General features: G+C 41.1%; 2 protein-coding genes and 1 non-coding gene across 4 annotated transcripts; 1 reads left to right on the top strand and 2 right to left on the bottom strand.

Annotated features, from left to right (window-relative positions):
* Positions 1 to 1,680: 1,680 nt before the first annotated feature.
* fam234b (family with sequence similarity 234 member B) lies at positions 1,681 to 14,078 on the bottom strand. 2 transcript variants are annotated; one of them, XM_028600257.1, is made up of 12 exons: positions 13,986 to 14,078; positions 11,594 to 12,142; positions 9,224 to 9,337; positions 8,922 to 9,089; positions 7,928 to 8,046; positions 7,680 to 7,830; positions 6,861 to 7,002; positions 5,192 to 5,386; positions 4,288 to 4,366; positions 3,893 to 4,060; positions 3,589 to 3,709; positions 1,681 to 2,042 (listed from the first exon to the last, which is right to left on the bottom strand). In XM_028600257.1, the coding sequence occupies exons 1-12, from the start codon at positions 14,020 to 14,022 to the stop codon at positions 1,783 to 1,785; spliced, it is 2,103 nt and encodes a 700-aa protein (XP_028456058.1). In that variant the 5' UTR covers positions 14,023 to 14,078; the 3' UTR covers positions 1,681 to 1,782. The 2 variants fall into 2 exon arrangements, with proteins under 2 accessions (XP_028456058.1, XP_028456059.1); XM_028600258.1 differs by lacking the exon at positions 3,589 to 3,709 and having other exon boundaries at positions 1,991 to 2,042.
* A 1,259-nt stretch (positions 14,079 to 15,337) lies between these two features.
* On the bottom strand, positions 15,338 to 15,491 carry LOC114570435 (U12 minor spliceosomal RNA). The gene has a single exon (XR_003694511.1). It is a non-coding gene; the product is annotated as a U12 minor spliceosomal RNA (small nuclear RNA).
* Positions 15,492 to 16,540: 1,049 nt separating this feature from the next.
* Positions 16,541 to 23,533, top strand: poldip3 (polymerase (DNA-directed), delta interacting protein 3). Its single transcript, XM_028600523.1, has 10 exons — positions 16,541 to 16,639; positions 18,229 to 18,329; positions 18,458 to 18,888; positions 19,016 to 19,066; positions 19,220 to 19,297; positions 19,436 to 19,657; positions 20,823 to 20,900; positions 21,033 to 21,162; positions 21,393 to 21,459; positions 22,393 to 23,533. Exons 1-10 carry the CDS (start codon positions 16,572 to 16,574, stop codon positions 22,601 to 22,603), a joined length of 1,437 nt encoding a protein of 478 aa, XP_028456324.1. The 5' UTR covers positions 16,541 to 16,571; the 3' UTR covers positions 22,604 to 23,533.
* Positions 23,534 to 23,614: the final 81 nt, after the last annotated feature.

Genomic DNA, 23,614 nt, shown 5'->3' with positions numbered 1-23,614 from the left:
TATCTTAAAAAAAAAAAAAAAGGTGTTGCTACTGACAACCCCAAACTAAAACTATTTAGTTGAACAGTGCATGCACATACATCCAATAGGGTGAATATGTGCGCTTTGCCACAATTCACAGTGAAGCCCACAATCCAAACCAGCGACGCCTGATGACCAAGAAGCCTACACCCCTCAGTCTTTATCATTGTTAGGGACTCTTATTTCAAAACAAGCTATTATACACACATCTCTGACCCTTCAAATCAGCGTTCACCTTCTCGGGTTTGGGCAGAATGGCACTGGATGAAGTGCACATGGCTGTCAGGAACAGTGTCACGGTCCTCCCAGGCTCGCTGGAGGGTTTGGGGCTGCCTGTTGAGGTGCACTTAGAGCTGGGCAATATATTGATATCGTCATATGAAACTAGCTGTCGTATTAGATTTTGAATATCGTAATATGGCATAAGTGTCTTTTCCTGGTTTAAAGGCTGCATTACAGTAAAGTGATGTCATTTTCTGAACTTACCAGAATGTTCTAGCTGTTCTATTATTTGCCTTTACCCACTTAGTCATTATATCTACATTACTGATGATTATTTATCACAAATCTCATTGTGTAAATATTTTGTGAAAGCACCGATAGTCAACATTACAATATCGTTGCGGGAATCGATATCGAGGTATTTGGTCTAAAATATCGTGATATTTGATTTTCTCCATATCGCCCAGCCCTAGCGCGGCGTCTGTGAGCTGGCGCCATGTTGACAGCGTTTGATGCAGTAGCAACGTGGAAATCGGCAGACAATTTGGGATGTGGGGCTGCAAGACCGCGGTCTTTAAAATATATATATATATATATATATATATATATATATATATATATATATATATATATACTGTATATTTAGTGGCAAGTTGTCTGCACAATTTAAACGAATACAAAACTTGAGACGGTGAAATAAAGGACACATGATGCCGTAAGAATAGATTTTCATTTTCTCTCTTGCGATTTGTGAAGTTGCAGCTTACATTTAAATGCCATAAACTTTAGCAGCCACATATTCTGAGAAAAGAATATTCAACATCAAATTAAACAAAGAAAAATAATCAAAATGTTATAGCAATTCAATAAATACTGTACACATCATTAAATATTTACAGACTCCCTATACTACTAACTTGGTAATGAGCGGAAAGATCACTGTTAGTGGCTTTAATACAACAAAATGCATGTGATGGAGGATGGCACCACATAAACACACTGGCCGTGGAAGAGTTATGAGTGCTGCATACTGTAAACGCATTTACATGTTCTTCCATCGGGATTATTGTGCTTAACTGTCGGTAATAAACAACAGTATAAAGTTACTCGTCTCATCAAGTCCAAACAATCGTAAACATTCACTGAAATATTAAACTTCCCAAAGTTAAATTAATTAAATAAGCATTCTCATTGTACAAACATCATATAAACCATAACGATACAAACAAACCGTACCTACAAATAATCCTTTTTACAGAAAAGAAATCTCAGAAATTAAATTCATACTTGGTGAACCAAACAAGATGTACTGTATATACAGCTCTAAATAAATCCTCGGTGTGTCCTTATTGCAGAGCTATCCACAGACGTTTGTCCCTTTCGTCCTGAGTCCTTTTTTTTTTTTTTTTTTTTTTTTTTTTAGTTGCACTGCTTCCTGTGATGCAGTGGTGGCTCATCACTAAACAAAGCAACACAGTTAAGAGATTTATCACTGAGTGGAAACAATCAAACTGAGGTCAACACGGTACTCGAATCATCTCACATATCTCCCACGTGTGTCTTCCTTACTTGGCGTTTAAAGGACAAACCCCTGAAGAACTTGTTGACTTCATACGCGCCGGGTTTAACAGCCCCCCCGGGCGGTTTGTTGCTCTCCTCTAGTCTGACGATCTGTCCTTTGGCGACAGCCGCTTTGAGGCTCATGCTCTTGACTATCCGAGCGCCCGGCTCTGAGTAGGGTGTGGGTCGGGAGGATACGGTGACGTAGGAGGCATCTCTCTGATGCTCCTGGTAACTCACTGTCAAGATACAAAGTAGTAGAAAATAGCAAGTAAAACATCTGTATTACCTGAACATGTGTATTACTGTGTAGTTACTGTGTTGGCATCTTTTACTGAAATACTTTTCAAGACTAAGGGTGTCCCGATTCGGGAATTATTAGTGATGGCAATGCCACAATAAGAGCCACTAGATGGCAGAAGAGAGTAGAGAAGCAGACTGAGTTCATAAAGTGGCGTATGTATGACACGCCAATTCGTATGCCGTTTTGGCGTGTTATCAAGATGCATGATTGCTTTTTAGCGTGTTTATCAACGGCGCTCGGCCTCCATTGACATACATTACGTGCAAATTTTCGCCGTAGCGAGTAGTATGAAAGAAGGTAAGTTTGCGGAGGGAGGTTGTTGGGGTGGTGGATGGGTAAAACACAGGACTTTCACCCAGGAGAGTCGCGATCGTGTCCCGCGTGGCGTTTTTCAACCGTTTTTTTTTAATAAAATTTTTTAAGCCTTTCCCAATGTTCTTTTCCTAAACACAACCTTTTTTATTATTTTTTTACACGCATGTGACGTTGTTCTCGCGATAGTACGGCACGTTCTCACGATAACACGCGACGTGGCGTCGCCAGGTGGTGTGTATGTTTACATACACGTGGATAACTCATAATGCGTCCAGATATCACGCCATCTGGCTTTAGGAAAACGGCGTGAATGTTTACGCAAAGTCATGATGCCACGTTGAGCGAAGAGTATTCAGAGTTTACGGGAAAACTTAAACAGTTATATTGTATATATTGGTTTATTTATGTTACAGTTTCTCTTACATTTATTGTTTATTTCCTTATTTCCATATTTCATTTAAATATGTTAATGTGTGCACCATCCGCCAAGGCAAATTCCTTGTAAGTGTTAATTACTTGGACATCAATCCTTTTCGGATTCTGATTTCTGATGAGGTGCAATTGAAAACGCCGTAAGTTTAACGAGGGGCACCTGAATGCTCCATGTCGGAGCCCACACGCTCTACCGTTGGTTGATTGTTGCTGGAGGATTTTCCAGTTTTGTTTTTTTCTCCATTATCTCTCCGACTCCGGCAGTGGCTATGGTGTCTGGAAAAGTGCAGCTGCGGGCTAACGCTAAGCTAACATGACCCTGTGTCTTTAGCTGCGTGCTATCAGCCAGTAAGGCTGTGTGTTTATTTTTTTTCTTAGGACGTGCGATAATGACATTTAAAAGCTAATTTCAATCGATTTTCGATAGAAATTACAAAATCGTGACTCCTTTTTTCGTGAGTATTTTTTGGCCATTTTAGACTTTTATTTGTACAGGACAGCTGAAGACATAATGGGGGAGAGAGAGGGGGAACGACATGCAGCAAAGGGCCACACGTCGGAGTCGAACCCGCGGCAGCTGCGTCGAGGAGTACACCTCTACAAGGTGAGCTACGCAGGCGCCCGACTCCCTTTTTTCAAGACAGCTTGGTAATCAGACTTTTGGATAGTGAATGATAAAGATTATGCTACACAATCTATGCAGACTGGGTTCTGCAGTAGATCTGAACGTTCACCTGCGGAGGTGACGGCGGCGTCCGTGGTACTGCTGAGCTCCAGCAGGATTTTGGGATGTGCAGGGTGCAGCAGGAAGAGTTTTCTGATGAGTGGCTCCGCTGCAGCAACACCTGGTGCCACCTACACAGGCAGTGTGGACAGTTGAGTATTTAATGAATGCCTCCAGCTCAAACTCAATACCGTAAAAAGAAGTGTGCACATGACTCATAAACAGCAGGCTCTTTCTCATTTATATATATACTTTTTTTGCTATTAATAGATTTGTCTCAATAATAATCCTGTGGTTCTCTACGGCAGACTCACAGTTGTCTTGGTAATATTCTTCTGTGCTTTGATTGGATCGCTGGCCCAGAAGAGGAAAGCTGATTGGCCAGTTGAGGTGGAGATTGCCGAAGGTTCCAAAACAGGACGAGGACACACAAACTCTGCTGACCAGAGAAGATGCCCATTTGCCCCATCAACAATCTGAGCCTGAGCCTGAGAGAGAGAGAGAGAGAGAGAGAGAGAGAGAGAGAGAGAGAGAGAGGGGAAGAGGAGAAAACAGCTACAATAAGAGCAAACACATATATATCCTCAAGACTCTAAATCTTATTTTGTCTGTCAACTCAATGTTCCCAAACTAAAAAAAGAGCAGTTTAACCCAGGTTTTTTTGTGCAGCATGTGCCTTGATGTAAAAAAAAAGGACTTTTTGTTTTACCTTCATGATGCCGTTTGCCGAATGCTGAATGAAAAGATCGAGGATTGCATCATCATTGAAGTGTCCCGGGGCTGGTTGGCTGTGAGATGCGAAAAAGTATTTTAGGGAGATTTCGCAAAATTCTGATATACAACATATGTTTCTAGTGGTTCAAAAAGCTTAAACAGCGTTGTTATGCTGGGATTCATGGTGGAATTTTGTTAACCTCAGATTAAGCCTCTGTAATATTGTCTCATCATTATGGTAGTATGGTTGGCAGAAATGTTCAAGTGCTCATATTATGCTTTTGGGCTTTTTCCCTTTCCTTTATTGTGTTATATATCTTTTGTGTACATGTAATAGGTTTACAAAGTGAAAAATCCCAAAGTCCCCCCCCCCCCAAAGGGACTTACCATCTCCAACAGAAAACACTGTTCACAAACTGCTCCAAACAGCTCTATTGTAGTCCAGCCTTTACTTCAGAGACCAACGTGGTCACTTTGGAACACACGTTATAATGCTCGCCTATAGCTGCTAGCATGGTACACCCTCATACTCTGCTTCTGACTGGCTAGTAGTCCTTACCTAGGTACTGTCAGGGCACGCCCTCATACTCTGCTTCTGACTGGCTAGTAGTCCTTACCTAGCTACTGAGCATGTGTGACTCCCAACAAAGATGGAACAGAAGTGAGATGTCTCACTCTGTAGCTAAAACAGAGAGCTCAACACACAGGGTGAAAAGAGGAGCTGCAGCAATGTGCAGTACAACAAAAATGTGGTGTTTTTTGAAAATGAAACCATGTAAATCTATTCTGATATAACCTCTAAATCCAATTATGAGCCTGAATATGAGCATAATATGAGCATAATATGAGCACTTTAGAGCAACTAAGTCAGTAGTGCGATATTATGCAGCAGGCTTTACCTGTGAATGGGAGCTGAGTTGAAGGTCCATTCTTTACGGATGTCCTTCTGTCTGAGCACTGACAGCTTGCTGGAGCCATACACCAGCACCCAGTCACTTCTGGTGGAGTTGAGGTTAGAGCCAGTGTCCAGGCTGTTGTGGTTGTTGCCAAAACCAGCCACAAGAGGGAGCAGGAACTCCACGCGCTCAGATCCTCTAGAGAGAAGATAGCAAAGGTGGGAATTTGACTTTTCAGTCGCAAATTGTCTGATAACCAGTCTTTGCCATCTTTTTTTTCACAGTGGATACAACCCAGGAAAATGAACAGCATATTAACCCATTAATTCATTGAATACTACTGACAACATGCTTTAAATGTTACATGGAGCAACTAGGGCTTAAGTGTCTTGCTCAGGGACACATTGGTTGATGTATCACAGTGGGAATTGAACCCAGCTCTCCCACACCAAAGGCTTGTGCCATATCCACTGCTCCATCACCACCCCACAATGTAATTATGTGAGACAAATACTACTGCAGATCAAATCAATGTTTTAAAGTGCTTATGGTAAAAAGATGAGACAATTCTAAGGGACTGTTCGTTAATTATTTAAGGGGCCACCAGAAAAGCTTTGGGACCTTTAGCCAAAATAGACCTCCCCTTACCAGTAAAACATTTTCTATGACCCTCCAAAACCATTTGGAAAAAAGGCATGACAATCCCCCAACAATTTATCAACACCCCCCTGTACTGGTTTGTGCTTGGCAAAGCTATACAGATTCTCATTGTTTTTTTACAGCCATGACATGTAGGACTAAACCTCTGCATTCTCATCTGATGAATCCCACTCCTCTGTTATGGTGTAGGGGCCATTTCAGTAGATTTACTCACTAACATTGTTGGGGAAACACAATAAGCGTGGAAATTAAATGCACACTTCCTGCATTACTTCAAATACAAAGTTACTCCTCTAGTAAACTAGTATTCACATGAAATAAAACGATAAAACGTTGAGACCATTCAGCAAGGCACTGGGTAACATTCAACACACAAACTAGTTGCGGAATAAACGTATAAAAGTCCAAATCTACACAAAACCCGCAATCAATTAGTAAGCTGACATCAAATGTGGCATTTAGGAAACCTTTATTGTAACCTTGGCACGGTAAGATGTCCAGACTAGCAACAGTCATTTTCGTTTTTTATGTCCTGCTGCTCCCATCGTCAGCCAGGAAATATTTTTTTTTTACTAAAGCAGTATATGAAATCAGATGTATTACCTACCACCATTTAGTTGTTTTGTGTTATTTAAGATATTTATAAAATATCTGATCATGCCAGACTTAATTATTCTTTTTTAAACAAATAAGCAATTACCCGTTTCAGCCACCAGGGGGCAGTGCTCACCGTGCCCCACAGCCAAACTCATGGGTCAGACCCATCTGGTAGTGAAGGAGGGCCGTGACTGAGAGCTACATGGAAAAATATGCACCAAACAAGCCACTTTGAAATATTGCTGTTTCATGAATACAAAAGTTGGGTGACTGGACTGAAAAATGTTGGATGACCCTCCCCTCAACAAAGAATAAAAAGACATGACCCTCCCCTATTTTCCTCCGTTGGTCCATTCCATAAATACCAAACGGTCCCTAAGCGAGTCAGAGCAATGTGCCAGTCACTGAGATGTACCTGTAAATGTGTATGAAGGAGGAGGAATTGGTTTTCTTGAGTCCCTCCCACCCTGGATCCTTCTTTCTGAGTGCCGGGGTTATGGGTAGTTCGCCAGTGGCACGAATGTAGATATCACACAGAGAGATGGCCTCTACATTACCTGCAAAGACATGGACACAAAGTTTGTAAACCTGCAGTTGAATGTATATGTATATGCAAGTTAACTGAATAGGTTACTCCATAATGCTAAAAACAACATAAGAGCGTTGTGCTTTTTAGGGGTGTAAGAAAAAAATCAATACACTTGAGTATCGTGGTATTTTATTTAGTAATACTATATTGATTTGTTTTTTTTGTTTACGTGCAAAACTATTCATGTAAGACAGTGGTTCACGTTTATGTTGTGTTTAAACCCCCTACTGCTAGATGGCTATGCTGAGACGCACCACTTTTGGCCTACTTTAGCATATAAAAATTTGCTCACTAAGAACCCATCCCAAACTGGCAGTTTGATTTTCTGTGTACTGAATTGTTTACCTAAACTTATAAACTTTTTTGCACATAATGTCTTTTTTGAAATATTAGTTTTTCTAAAATTATACTTAAAAAAAATCCCAATATCTCGCCTTACAAACAGTATCGAAATATATTGCAATATACTGAATCGTGACATATGTATCGTGATACGTATCGTATCGCCAGATTCTTGCCAATACACAGGCCTAGTGCTTTTTCTATGGCAAGTTGTACCCTCGTAGCTGCAGCCAAACTAATGCCACTGCCTGAACACGCATGGAGACTGATCTTTATATTCATATTGCTGGTTGATTCCTTTACCTAGTCCAAAGAGGATGTAGTATGCCCCTTGTTGTGTCTCATGCAGCAAAGGACCAATCAGTTTTCCCTGCCCAGTGAGGTTGAAAGGCACAGGATGTCCGAGCTTTGCCCCCGTCAGCCCAGAGATCAACGTCAGGAAGAGATCTGAAGCCTGAAAAAGAGTAGAGCAGGAAAAAAAGGTATGTAGTCACTGAACGCAAATGTATGGAAACGTGATCTGTAAACTGTCAGCTCCTGATCACTTATACCGCGTCATCTGCAGGCAGGGTTGCTATGAGCAGATCTGGGACTGAGTCGCCCTGGAGGTCTGGAAGTAACACCGCCTGGGATTCAATGTTCTTAAGCTGAACCGTTCGCAAGGTCTCTCCTGGGGAATGAAAAGAAACCTGTTTTAAACAGTTTGACTACAACAGGTGGATTGCCCTTATTAGTCTTATTATTACTTGTCTGCTTGGGGAACTGGAGGCTGAGAGGAATTTTGCTTAAACGTGCATTTTGCATATTAACATAACCTTTAGTATAACCAGATAACGTGTTGCACCAACAAGGATTACTTTTTAAACCCAATTAAAGCTGTAGAAGGCACTTTATTTATTTAGTGTAGGCACAACTTCTTTCAAAATATTGTAATTCAAGTTCTAAATATAAAATATAAACTAGACTTTTGCACCTCCTCTTGGCTCTATTTTTAGGCTGTAGATAATCTAGCAATGACAGAGACTTTGCCCTATTACAGGTCACTGCAGAAAGAGAGAGTGTGTTCCTATTGGCTGTTCTGTGCATGCGTTGCCCATGTGACAAACAGGGGGAGAGGGAGAGCTCCAGGCAAATTCTTCAAATTCTGGCAGGTTTTTTTTGCACGCTACCCACCTTCAGCTTTCAATCAAGATTTGACATTAAATCATGTTGCACCAAACTTTAAAAATATCTTAAAATAAAAAATAAAAAAAGATTATATTTGAACCTCTCTTTAAATGCCAATTTGGTTTGTACTCTAAATCTAGATCACATTTAATTCTTTTGCACCAAAACTTTAAACTGTGATCCGGAATGAACTTTAAACTTACCATTGAGGAGGTTTTAACTTTTAGAATGGCTACCTTTTTGAGATGGATTGAGCAAAATAATCAAGTTAAGGGACAGACTCAACCCCATTGAGTTGTACGATTATGATGTACGGGCAGGCAGACAGACAGACAGACAGACAGACTGAAACCCACGTAGCCTGACTCGTCTCCATACCTGAGGTGTTGTTGACTAGCATGAGGATGGACTTGCTGATGAGGAGCACCACAGGTGACGGCTGGGTGCTGAACTGCAGACCACATTGGATGTACATCACAGTCTCCCGCATGACTTTCCTCCACAGCACCTGCCCGCTGACCGCAGACAGGGCCACCGCACTGTAGACTGGGTTTAAGAATGACCATAACTAATGACTAAACCAGGACAACGCAATGCATTTACAAAACTCAGAAAGATTGAAGAAGGAGAAAGACGATGAGGTATTGGAGTGAAGGGCGTCCAAAGGATTCCTCACATACTTTTGTTCCCTTGCATGGGATGGGTGTCGTTGGACCATTCGGTAACACCCAGGATTACATCCTCCACCGAATCCCCATCAGTATCCCACAACGCCAGTGCAGGCGGTGTGACACCTAGACGGAGAAACCACAACAAAGTGAACGCCTGTCCAATCCAAAGAAGTGGGAACGAATGTGTGAATCATAAAAAGCATAAGAGTAATTAAGTAGAGCTGCAAAGGTTAATCGAATAGTTGTCAATAGGGCTGGGCAATATATCGATATTATATTGATATTTTGATATCACTAGATATAGATCTAGTGAGACTAGACTAGATATACTAGACTAGATATCGTCTTAGATTTTGGATATTGTAATATCGTGATATGACATAAGTGTCTTTTACTAGTTTTAAAGGCTGCATTACAGTGAAGTGATGTAATTTTCTGAACTCACCAGACTGTTCTAGCTGTTCTATTATTTGCATTTTCCCCACTTTGACATATATCCACATTACTGATGATTATTTATCTAAAATCTAAGTTTGAACATATTTTGTTAAAGCACCAATTGTCAACCCTAGAATATCGCCGCTATATCGATATCGAGGTATTTGGTCAGGAATATCGTGATATCTGATTTTCTCCATATCGCCCAGCCCTAGTTGTCAACTATCAAATTCATCGCCAATTATTTTGATAATCGCTTAATCGGTTTGAGTAATACAAAATAAACAAAGGAAAGCTAAAATTCTCTGATTTCAGCTTCTTCTCCTCTGTGACAGTACACTGAATTTCTTTGAGTTGTGGACAAAACAAGACATTTGAGGACGTCATCTCGGGCTTTTGGAAAACACCGATCCACATTTTTCACCATTTTGTGACGTTTTATAGACCAAACAACTAATCGATTAATTGGGACAATAATCGACAGATTAATCGATAATGAATATAATCGTTAGTTGCAGCCCTATAATCAAGTATTAAAACATGAATGATTACATTTCTTGACTGAGGCGTCCACGTTCAGTTTCTAACATACTGGTAAAAAAACCCTGTATACAGTCATTTAAGACTCAATGTAAAAAAGGCCATGCTAATCTTTAATTGATAGCTCATTGCGTTCTAGTTATTATTGTCAGCGATGGTTTGCCTTTGCTATTGGTCTGTAATTATCCTTTCTAAACAGTCTGTATTGCTGTGCTTTGTTGTTACAGAACCACACACACACACACACACACACACACACAGAACCACAAGCCTACAGTATTTGTCTACAGAAACCATCTAAACCGCAGCCCTGGACTCTGCATCTCCTTCCTCCCCACGCTCTCACCTCAACACTGAAATAGTGTCCTGACCCGACAACCTGAAGCGACTGTTGCCACAACTATTAAGCCATACACACCCAATCCTGTCGAGTTTGTGTGTATTGCCACTCTACAATGCTTTCATAGTGCATGCTGAAACAGAGCATGTGGTAGGTAAAGCTGACAATCCTATATAATAACAGTTTTACTAATTAATGGGTGAGCCAGTGTTGTCTAGCCACAAAGACTCCTGGTAAATCTTTACAAAGAGAACATGTGGTGTAGGGCCAGTGTATGTAGTCCAGGCAAAGCATATAGGGAGAGAGCCTTAAAGGTCCCAGGACATGGTGCTCTTTGGATGCCTTTTATGTAGACCTTAGTGGTCCCCTAATACTGTATCTGAAGTCTCTTTTATATAGACCTTAGTGGTCCCCTAATACTGTATCTGAAGTCTCTTTTATATAGACCTTAGTGGTCCCCTAATACTGTATCTGAAGTCTCTTTTATATAGACCTTAGTGGTCCTCTAATACTGTATCTGAAGTCTCTTTCCTGAAATTCAGCCTTGGTGCAGAATTACAGCCACTAGAGCCAGTCCCACAATGAGCTTTCCTTAGGATGTGCCATTTCTGTGTCTGTAGCTATTGAGGAGGAGAGAGAGGGGGGCAAGGTGGAGGGTGGGGGTGTGGTCTTGACCAACTCCCACTTTGCTCATTTGAAAGCCATGTTGTCTCTCTCTCTCTCTCTCTCATGGGTGGGCCAAATTCTCTGGGCGGGCAAGGTAGAGAAAGGGGAGGTAACCTTTCCCCTTATGACCTCATAAGGAGAAGATTCCTGATTGGCCCATCTGAGCTTTCATTTTCTCAAAGGCAGAGCAGGATACCTAGGGCTCGGTTTACACCTATCACCATTTCTAGCCACTGGGGGACCATAGGCAGGCTGGGGGAACTCATGTTAATGTTAAAAAACCTCATTAAAGTGAAATTGTCATGCCATGGGACCTTTAAACTCTTCAGTCATTTTTGTCACTGAAAAATAATGTATGTAAGTGATGTATCAATCTTTAGCATTATTGAGTTTACCTCCTGCGTCTCCCAGGGCTCTCTCCCATTGCGGCCTCTTTCCCAGTGTTCCCTTCTGGCACGGAATCAGAAATGCACACAGCAGCACGAGCATCGCAGCACAGACCAGAGGCACCAGGAAAAACGCACTCCGGACAGCATGCTTCACCCTCATCCTCTTCTCTTCCGCATCAGTACTGTGAACCCCTAGCCCAGCACCCCCCATTGGCCCAGGCCCTCCTCTGTCCTCCCCGGGCCTGTCCCTGCCCGGGTCCCGGTGGCTCCAGTACTGCGTGCCTTTCATGTCGTCTCTGTCCTGCCTGGATTTGCTGGGGAGCCGTTCTCTCCATTCGTCCAGCTCTTCCTCCTCGTCCTCCTGTGCCTCGTCTTCGGCCCCGACAAGTCTTCCAGATCGACCCCCCCGCAGCTGTGAGGAGCCCGCGCCGAGGCAGCTGTCCCTGCCGAGGCCATTTCGAGGGTAGTTGAGCACCAGGTCATCCTCTTCGCTTTCGTCCTCGCTGTCTGCTTGGGTGAGAGGGTCGTACTCCCCAAGCTCCGAGCCTTTCTTCCCTGCACAGAGACACATATTACTGATAAAATATATATATATATATATATACACAAATATATTATCCCACAACACTGATGCATTATAGATGTATATCCTTCGTTTACTCTGGCTCCTAATGGTAGTTTTTCCTCTGTAGGTAATAATTAAAGCATTTTACTCAAATACTCTCCCTTACTCAAACACCACGTTTGAAAGAATTCCATGTAATTAACACATATCACATCATATATAGTATTTTTTTTTTTTTTTTTATATATATCTTATATATAATATATATAATATATATATATATATAATATATATATCTGTTTTGGCACATAAAACTAAAGACTAGGGCTGCACAATTACTCGCAATTTTATCGAAATCGCAAATATGAACTAGTGCAATATCCAAATTGCAGGGGGGTGCAATATTTGTTAAAGGCAAAATATGTGTCAAACTAGGGCTGGGTGATATCGAGAAAATCAAATATCACGATATTTTTGCTCGATATCGATACCGTAACGATATTGTAGTGTTGACTATTGTTGCTTTCACAAAATATTTAAACAATGAGATTTTTTATAAATAATCATCAGTAATGTGGATATAATGACTAAGTGGGTAAAGGTGACAAATGGAACAGTTACAACAGTCTGGTAAGTTCAGAAAATGACATCACTTTACTGTAATGCAGCCTTTAAAACCAGGAAAAGACAACACTTATGCCATATTACGATGTTACGATATCCAAAATGTAAGACGATATCTAGTCTCATATCACGATATCGATACATCGATATATTGCCCAGCTCTATGTCAAACCATTCTAAAATAAAGTATTGTGGTGCTGCAGAGACATCACGGCCTACAAATCCTCTCCTACTGACTAAAGAAAAAATCTTTGTTTGGTACAGATCCTCGCAAAAAAAATCACACTTCAATCATTTTTTTCCTTCCAATGATAATGTGAATAATTATATAAAAATGTAATGTCCAATGATGTCCAATATCGTGAATAATATCGCAATCGCAATTTCAGTCAAAATAATCTCAAGTAGATATTTTCCTCATATCGTGCAGCCCTACTAAACACATGGCAATATGCTTTATATTCTGTAGTTTAACATGACCTTATTACAGAGGGCAGTAATGAGAATACAGTTACCGTTTCTATTATCTCATCTGTAACATATTCTATTATACTATTATGTTCTATTATAATTATATTATAATTATAAATTACAGTTATTTTGATGTTTAAAAAAAATCATAAATGGTTACTGTAGCCTGCTCATAATTGGAGACCTCTAAAAGTATAGCAAAAGAGCATTTTAAAAACGTCATAATTTAACATAACTATTACAATAACACAAGTATTAATGCACATCCTTAGTTGTTACATAGGAAACGTTGGCAAATATGCACAGTATAATATTCGTGCCTGAAGTCAAAAGTACTATATTTCTTATTATGCTTTGCTTGTTTGCTCTCCAGCAGCAGGTCTGTTCATGTTGACTTAACATTAGCTATAGCAGCTAGCCGAAATGCAGAACACAGCAGAGAGGCTTTGACAGAAAGATGGCAACATGCTGCTCTATAAACACACGCATCTGAAATGAACATTACCTATTATCCTTTAGAAAACACGTCAGTTAACGGAAATCTGAACAGATGCTAAAAATGTGTGCGACAAACCGGCGCATCTAATGAATAAACTGCACGTATACCGTTAGAGGGCTGAGTAGTAAGACCGAAGACGGACCATCTAGTCCTGACTGATAATATGTTTTGTAAACGATCTGCTAAAGTCTGTTTCGTCTCTTTATCTGTCTAGTTGGAAAACGTGTCCCGCATCTTACCGGGTAATTTGAGGGCACGGGACAGAGCTGCAGCCATTTCTCCTCCAACGGTTCCGAGGGGACAGCAACGTGTGAGGCAGCGGTGATGAAGGGATCCAGGGAACCGACCAGCAGGTTGGATCTGCGCCCGCCCGAATGCATCCTGGGATTTTGAGTTCCTTAGGTATTATGCATCATACCCTTATATTTATGTCAATGATAATACCCATAGACTGTGATTATACCCTTTCGGTCTATGACATTACCACAAATTAGTAAAAACAGAGCTATTTGTATACTTGTGTCTAGACATATAGACTATATTTAGGAAATCATTATCAGTATTTTTTTTTAAGTTAAACTATATATCAAATATTTTTTCATGACCAAGGTAAATGCCTTCTTGACGCGCCAGATGGTTTGTTAGCACAGAACCGCGTGATCTAGCGATGTCGCGAGAATCCATCTGCTGCGCGAGGTGACCTATGGGCGTGTTTTTCCCATAAACAGTAACGGCATGTTCAGCCGGTTTATGTTAATATTTACAGTCAATGGGTTTAGCCCACTAATGCTAAACAGTGTGCTGTGTTATCAGTGTGACCCTGCATCAAAACTATGTGTTGCACATAGCGTTTTGAGGCCGTAGTTTGTGCTATTATTGTTTTCTATCACATTACATTACGTGTTTCTAGTTTACTCTTCTTAATGTGCATATAGACAGCATAAACCCACATTAGATTAACCGGTTCGCTTATTACAGCGGCACTGCCAATCTCTGTTTATCCTAAATCCTTCTACTCCCTCATAAAGCCCTCCATAACTAGATCCCCTCTATAGTCTATCTACAGTATCCTATCTCACTGGCCACACACTCCTTACGGCAGCCTCTGCTCCTATCTGATGCCATCCTCCTGTCTCCACCAATCAGGACCAATCTTCTCCATAGCTGCCCCTCCCTCTGCAACTCTCTCCCCAAACACACATCCACGACTGCACTCTCTGTCCACTCAATGTTTGGTTCATGTGTGTCTGTGTATTTTCAATTCGTAGATTGCTTTTGATATAGGCTACTCTGCAAATTGTCTTTTAGTGTTGTAAAAAAAATAAAACGATACGTTTTTTAAATAATTGCATTGCAATACTGCCATGTAACTTTTATTCTCGTATTTTATCTGTTTTAATATTCAACTGTTTTTAACTGCGCTTAAATGTTTTATGTAAAGCACTTTGAATTGTCTTGTTGCTGAAATGGGCTATGGAAATAAAGTTGCCTTGCCTAAATAAACGATGCTGTATTCTTTTTCAGTACCATCGTAATATACTTGTAGCAGATCTTCAGACATTGGTTTTATTATTTAACAGGTGAGGGGATCGGGGAAGGTCCTAGAGCTGCGAGGCATCTCACAAAGTAGGTGAGTCACCTCAGCAGTCGGACCTATGCCCTTTCAAAAATTCTTCTCGTTATGTTTACGAGGACACGGGCGTCACCCCGCGTCGTTATTTTCCTTACTCATCAGTTTAAGGCATGACCAGTCAATTGTCGAAGACCGACCTAGTTACAGTGCCCAGGGGTTCTCTGTTAGGGTGCCACACTGGCGGCAGTTTATTTTAGTTTCCACCAACAGTTGCCTGTGTATCAAACGTCCGTTTTTAGAAAATAAAGGTCAAACACTTTTTTTTAAAGCCCCTTAATTATATTTATTGCGCAAAACCGAGTCACTAGGCTATTTGTGATAATTTCGCGCAAAGGCTCATGGGTACCATAGCATGTACGTCATTTGCATTTCGTCAAGAGCAATCGAACGCGGATTCCCAACCAATCCCGTCTCTGTGTTTTTCACAACAGTACATCGACGTAGCTGCTTTATGCTTTTTAAAGCCCATGGCCAACATACGATGACAATAAAACAATACAACATAAAACAACATACGTCGCTAGTTACCGACGGAGATGGGCGAATTAAGCGTTTAAGCTTTATTTCTATTTGTGCTTTAGATAATTTGAAGCTTTGGGGCTGCAAACTAAACACAGCAAACACAGGGACATCTGGTGGCTTGCAAAATATATAGCAGTCCTTCAAGACCAGCCAAGCACTACATACAACACCTCTAATTTATAAAGTTTGAGTCTAATATATGCAATACAAGTTCAACAAGCCTGTGTGTTATTATTAAATCTGTAATACTTTGGATCAGAAATGCTGCATTAAATCTAGATGGTATTGTGCATTTAAATAAGTATCAAAAATGTAAAGTAAAGAACAAACTCATTTAATCAGCACTATGTACACTCAAGCAATATCCACAAATTCAAATCAACGTGTCATTGGTCTATGAGAAATGTATTAAATACAAAATGAGTCTTAATTGCCTTATTATTTTTAAGTTTGCTTATACTGTTGCCATATTGATGCAGTTCTTGATGACATTTCCAAAGTTTGGTTTGGAGTCCGCCCATTTTTTTCTTTTGATTGTGAAATTTTACAAATAATAGAATTAACTGTACACAAAAAAAAGAAGCACTCATTGCATTCTGACCCAAAACGTTTTCCGTAGGCCTGGCTAAAACTTCTAATGCACGCATGCGCTGTGAGGCATTGTGAGAAAATGGCAGACGTCTCTTTGGATGAAGTGATACGACAGCGCGGTATTAACCTCAAGGCACCAGCAAAACGGTATTGAAACTATAAATGCAGAAATGGATGTTCGCGTATTAAGGACTTAGCCACCTGTAATAACATTTCTAAAAGCATAACGCTAAGTGAGAGCTGTTGGTAGCTAGCTAGTTAGCTAACGTTAGTACATAACAGCAAACGGCGAGTAACGTTGAATCGTTAAAGCGAGGCTAAGCTGTAAACTAGCTAGCTGTAGGCCTTTATGTCTGAAGGCATTCATCGCCTAAATTTGGTAAATATGGGTTAGCAACCAAACTCAAATTTGAACCAAACTAAGGTTTAGTAGTCGCGACAACGCACAAACGGAAAGAGCTGCGTGCAGTTTGCTTCTGTTGGCTTTACTCGGACAGACTTAGCTAGCTAGTTAGCAAGCTAATATTTATGTTTGCACTTAATGCGGTTGCTGGAAACACGGAGTTAAACCAAGGTGGCGGCTCGTTTAAACAAATATTTAAGCACCTCTTATCATGATTCCTCCTCAAGTATTGTGTGAGCAAGTACAGGATCTAATATATTGTCTTATTGTCTGTGCAAATACAAAGGCCCAGCCCAGTGCGACAGCCATTAAATGTGTTTTATGAAAGAAGTAATACTATATACTTTGCTTTTTTGTTACGGTCAAAATATATAACTCCTTTTTTATGAACGCTAAAATGTGGAATGGAGCAATGTTTTCACAATCCTAATCGCTGTTGTAACGTTACCATTGATGAACTTAAAGGTCCCATATTAAGCTCATTTTCAGGCTCATACTTGTATCTTGTGTTTTTACTAGAACTTGTTTACATGCTTTAATGTTCAAAAAACACTTTATTTTTATCATCCTGTCTGAATGAATATACCCATATTCACCCTCTGTCTGAAAAGCACCTGTCTCTTTAAGCCCGCCTCCTTAAAAATCACAGTCTGCTCTGATTGGTCAGGGATTCCAGGTCTTCTCACATCTGCCTCTGTGCTCTCTGTGTTTCTGTACCATCAATGCAGCCGGGAATGAATGTAACTGTAGCAACACTTTCTTCCTAATATATAGTTTAACTGTGACATCACATCACATCACATGATGGCTCCTTTTAAAGTCACTATTGGAAAACAATCTGATTGTGATTGTTTTGTGGTTCGTATCCGATCATATAGTGGCGTGCCCTCTGAGTTGATTCTAAAAGCCGTGGTGAGCTCGGAGAACAAAGTGAAACAAAGCAGGGTTCAGTTAGTAATGTTTTAAATGTTTAATGAGACACACAATGATATTTTCAACAATTGCTCCATTCACTTAGATGATGTGATTAAACAAATAAGAAAAAGGCTCCATAGCATAGATTGGTTCGTGGTTGGTTCACGCAGATAAATCTTCAGGAAGGAAAACAGTGTTACAATTTTATAATACTAATTGAAACAGATGAGAGAGGCTTTGTTCAGAGTTTTAGGAGAATGGAGTGAAACATTCACAACAGTCATGGATTACAAATACAGGTTGTGTGCATTTCTCTGTGGATTGGATGTTTTGATACTTTCACCGTATTTATAGCACCTCAAACCTGCTTTATAATCCGCAAAGCCTTAAAAACTTTCCTTTTGTTTTTCTTTGTCAGACCCATGTTTGGACGGGGTGCTGGAGGAGTTGGCAAGAGTTTTGACGCTCGCCAGAAGATTGGAGCTAATGATGTCAGACAGCGGCTTGGAGGAGGAGCAGGTAAGGACATTATTGCCTAAGGGTACTTGTGCCTTTTATATTTAGTGAAAGCCAACTGATCAGGACGTTTTTGGGGATTAATACTAAATGCACCCTCAATCTTCTTCCTTTATTCTCTGTTTTTCAAGTGAAAGATGCCAGAGAAAAGCTGGGTCAGAAGGATGCTCGCTTTAAAATCCGTGGCAGGGGAGGAGCAGCGGGAGGTGGTTCAGGAGCAGGAGGGGTGCAGGATGCCCGTCAGATGATCAACTCACGCAAACAGGGGCAGAATCAGTTCAGTGTCCCTGCACATATCGCACAAAAGATGGCAGTAACGCACCATCTGCAGAGCCAGACACTTGTGCCACAGATACACGCCAACAACGATCTTGCCGGTGTGAACTCGAGGCAGTTTGGCCCGAATGTTCAAGGAGGACTGAGTGTGAGGGGCAGCGTAACGCCACAGCTAAGCAATAATAAAAGAATGATGGATGCTCGTGATAGACTGAGCCTCAAGAGGAGCATTGGAGGGACACAGGCGTCTGTCGCACCACCCCTAAAAATAACCAAGACCATCCAGGTGAGGTTAAACTAGTTACTTTGTTCTTGGAAGATCAGTGGCACAACCTTGTTGAAGTGTAAAACCACACTGATGTGCTTAATGTATGTTTTAATGTTTTTTTTTTTTTTTTTCTTCTTCTTCACAGCAACGTCCAGTAGGAGCGGGGATGTCGGCTGGAATACGTGCAGCTTCACAGGTAGAGCTGTTTTTCTTGGCATGTTTAGTTCAACATGAGTCGTCAACTTTTGATGACAAAAATATTCCTCTGAAAGAGAACCCAACGTTTCCCTCGTATACAGGCTAAGATTGTGAAACATGGTATTAAACTATATTATTTTGTTTCCCACAGCCTCTCTCAAATGAGCATGATGGCCCCCACAGTAAACAAATAAAGATCACTACGGCTAATAATATGCTACAGTCACGGGTAAGAACTGATTAACGACAGCTGACCTGACCTGCATAAATCGGCACAGAGACTCAAACGCAAAGTTAAATTATTGCACAACTAGTGTCTTGTTCCCTGCTTTAAACTCTTCTTTTCGATTCCTTTTATTTCATACAGCCCGGTACAGTGGGCTCCACATTCTCCATGTCAGCCCCAATCACCAAGGTGGTTAAAAACGATGCTTACACAGCCCCACGTCCTCCTGTGCCTGTGGCTCCCACCCGACCCAATACCAGCATTGCTGCCACCCGGTCCTCAGCTGCAGCCCTACAACCAGTCTCCAGGACTCTCCAGCAAAGCCCAGCAGAAACCACCACAACAGCTCCTGCTCCCCCTCAGGTAAACATTCCTGATTGCATGGAGTATGCACTCCAGGGTGGGGAATTGGCGCCCGCCACCAGCCAATGGCGGGTACTTTTCCAAAGTGGCGGGTGGATTGTAAAACATATTTTTGTTACTACTTAAAACGAGCACGCCATTCTTGCCCAAGCACCGGAGGGAGAAACCGCTCGCCTCGTCGTAGTTGATCCGCAGGTGTCGCCGTCAAATGAAGCTCGAGTGGCCCACGTTGACCTCCACGGAGCCGTGAGACCTTTTGGTGACCGTCCTCTGGCACGTCACAAAGTCCCGGCCCTCGAGTCTGGCCAAGGCCTGCAGAGGAGGACAGGCGAGTCGCACGGGAAACATCCCGGCGTCGGCGCGGGCTTCCATCACCGGAGGACCCAAGAGGGCGAGCGAGGGCTGGTGATAGGAGTGCAAGGTCACCGCGACACGCACGGGACCGCGTGGAGCCGACCATAAAGCGAGCAGGGCTCGAGCTCCGGTGTCGTCCCGGTAGTCTGCCATCTTCTTTCGGAGGGTCAAAACATTCTCACACACACACACTTTACTTTTCACACACGCAGAGTTGCAATGTAAGAGTTTTCGGCCAGGGCACTTGTTCTCTCCGTGGCTCTTTGGAACAACATGGAGTCCGAGTTGGTGTAAGAACGGGACCGGAGTCTCTACAGGAACGGGACTCGTGCTGCGTTCAGGGCATCCTCGTAAGCTGCTGCTTCAAAGATAATCATACAAGATAGTCAGTTCAGAACTTTGGTTCAGCCGATCTTCTCTTCATGTTATGTTACGCTCACAATGTGACCAAACTAACCATAACCCAATTTTACCATGGTCTCGCAGGCTTTTTTTTTTCCCACATCATTTTTTATTTGCCTATTTTAATAAAATATGTATTAATAATAAAAAATAACGTATTGAAGCAATTCAAAATATGCTAGTGCACTTTATTTTATAAATTTGGATTCTGGAAAAAGTGTCTGGTAAAAAATAGAAGTGGCTGTTATAATTGGGCAAACAAGTTCATTGAACTCCATCCCTACCTTTGTACTTGTCTCCATGTAATATTATTATTCAGTGTAATTTTCATTGCTAGATACTTGTATGCTTGCACACATTTTCATTGCATATGATTGATCATGTGTTTTGTTTTTTTCGTACTTTCTAGCCTACTTTCAGTCCTTTGGAGGGGACAAAAATAACCGTGAACAACCTGCACCCCCGGGTCACTGAGGAAGACATAGTTGTGAGTAAATCCCACTGATTGCCAAGAACCTTTTTGTTATGTTTTGATATTCAACGATATCGTGCTGTGGTGCTAAGTTGACTCTTTTGGTGTGTGTTTGTAATCTCCCCATCCATTTTTTTTCCCCCACAGGAACTGTTCTGTGTGTGCGGGGCCTTGAAGCGAGCACGACTGGTGAAGGTGGGCGTGGCTGAAGTGGTGTTTGTGCGTAAAGAGGATGCCGTGAGCGCATACAGAAAGTACAACAATCGCTGCCTGGACGGTGAGTGCCGGTAGCAAGGACGCACACATCAAATGGCTCTCTGGGTTATGGGCACTAGCTTCTGTTTTGCATGCAGGTCAATGCCTACGGTACTGACTTTGCTCGTTAAGGACATCATTGTATACGTTTGTTAAAACAAAATGTCTTTTGTTGAACTAAAGGACAGCCAAGTAAGATGAGTTTGGGTGTTTTTTATTTTTAATTTTTTTTTCTTTGGTTCCTCCCCCTAGGTCAACCCATGAAGTGTAACCTTCATATTCAGGGAAATGTCATCACTTCTGATCAGCCCATTCTATTGTAAGTGGTCCTGCAGGGCTTCAGTCCTTCATTTCAAATGAATCCGTAGTTGACTGTGTTTACATCCACATATTTCCTATGAGCTGTGACTGAACTTCATGCTAACCATTCATTATTATTGACGTTGCCTATATTCAATTTGCAAATACTCCAGGCAGCCTTTGTTCACTATCTTATTTAAAAAAAAAAAAAAAGCATCTGCGTGTTTTGGCAAGTGGTTCTTTGAGCTGCCTCTGATGAAGTGGTTACTCAAACAGAAGACATTTTGTGATTGGATTAGTCAGTCTAAGCAACAGCTTTTCCAATTGACCACTCCCAATACGTTTAGATACAAATTTGATGTAATTAAGTTTAGCTTCAAGGCAAGGCAACTTTATTTACATAGCACATTTCAGCACAGGGCAACTCAAAGTGCTTTACACAAACACCAAATAGGAAATTCAAAAATAAATAAAAGCATTGACAAATACAAATATAATACAAGATAAAATACAAGAATAGAATTAACAGTTCAATATAAAATAAAAATTAAGGATAGGCAACATCAAAAAAAGGTCCTCAGCCTTAATTTAAAAGACTTGAGAGTCGCGGCTGACCTGCAGCTTTCTGGGAGTTTGTTCCAGATATATGGAGCATAAAAAGTGAACGCTGCTTCCCCCTGCTTATTTAAATGTGAATGCCATTGGCTGTTGCTGTGTTTGTGGCTTTCACTTTCCTTTCAAGTCTAACAAATGTAATATTTTTGCCGGCAATAATAATAATAATAATAATAATAATAATAATAATAATAATAATAATAATAATAATAAAAAAATCAATACAAATGATACACATAAGTTAAAGATGTAATTGAACAAAGAGACGTGTAACCCTGTATTTTGTTTTATGCCTTTTTTGTGATTGTGTGACATTCTCTTCTTGACTCTCCTACAGGAGGCTCAGTGACACTCCCGGCAGCAGCACAAAGAAAGAAGGTCTGCCGCCCTCTTTGACTCGCCCATTCGGCCAGCGAGCCTCCTCTCAGCCTACCCCAGAGGTTGACCCTCAGACCATCCTCAAAGCTCTGTTCAAGTCCACCGCACAGTCCACCTCCACCACCGAGCCCCCCAGCTCACAGGCCACCGCCTTTCGCATCAAGATATAGCTCCTGTCTAGTGTGACTAGACTGTCTGTTCATATACATATTACTGCATTCTCAGTGTTTCACCTTGACAGCAGGCAGCCCACGGTCTCTCTCGTATGAAACTGATTTTTACACATTTGATATTCATGACTTCTCTGAACGGGAAATCGTGGATACGCAAAATCGTTGTTTTGGTTTTGTGATATCCATAATGTTACCCGTTTTTGTTTCTGGGATGGCCTAGTGGAAGAAAGTGTGTTGTGATTTGTTGTTTTAATCCAATGTGGTGGGGTATGCCAAATCAAACTGGATGTGTATGGATTTTGGTCATTTGCATTCTTTTTTTTTTTTTTTTTTTTTTTTTTTTTTTTTAATACTCCAGTAAATCTCCACACCCACATCTACAACAATAAAATAACAGTGCAGAAACAAGACATAAAAAATCTAATTGGCAGACACCAAGCAGATGCGTTACGTTAAAGCGCTTTGTACGTGCACACATCTGGGTGCGCACAGACCACAGAAATAAAACGGAATAAAGACCAAACAAACACACAATACATTAGATACCATATCTATCCGATTAGGCGGGACAAAGAAAGTTGTCTCTAGCAAATCTTTGCTACACCTCTAAAAAGAGGTATTCCTAGCCAACATGACTGAAACACTTGTGGAGAAACTATAATACTATGTCATCATGTTGATATTTTTTTGATTTAGTTTTTACCAGCCTTGTAGCATCCAGATTCTTGTGTGCTCGGTTTGTGACTGGTTTTACTTGGTTGTCCAGTTTTGAAGCGGTATATGTTTTATTCCTCCTAGTATACATTACACTTGATTTATGTTCAAAGACTGTAAACTACTTTCTGTTGCTTTCTTGCTGTGTCAGTCAAGAGACTAGAGAGGTCAGATATGTCTGTGAAATGTCGCCATTAAATATTTAGCTTTGTAGATGTTGTCTGAGACTCTTTTTCCTGCATGCCATGTGATGATGCATTTCTCTAGAGATCAGCCTGAATGCTATACTGTACT

Source organism: Perca flavescens, chromosome 15, assembly GCF_004354835.1.
Source record: "Perca flavescens isolate YP-PL-M2 chromosome 15, PFLA_1.0, whole genome shotgun sequence".
Classification (NCBI taxonomy): domain Eukaryota; kingdom Metazoa; phylum Chordata; class Actinopteri; order Perciformes; family Percidae; genus Perca; species Perca flavescens.
Note: the sequence above shows the minus strand (reverse complement) of the source record. Positions and strands in the feature narration are given on the sequence as shown.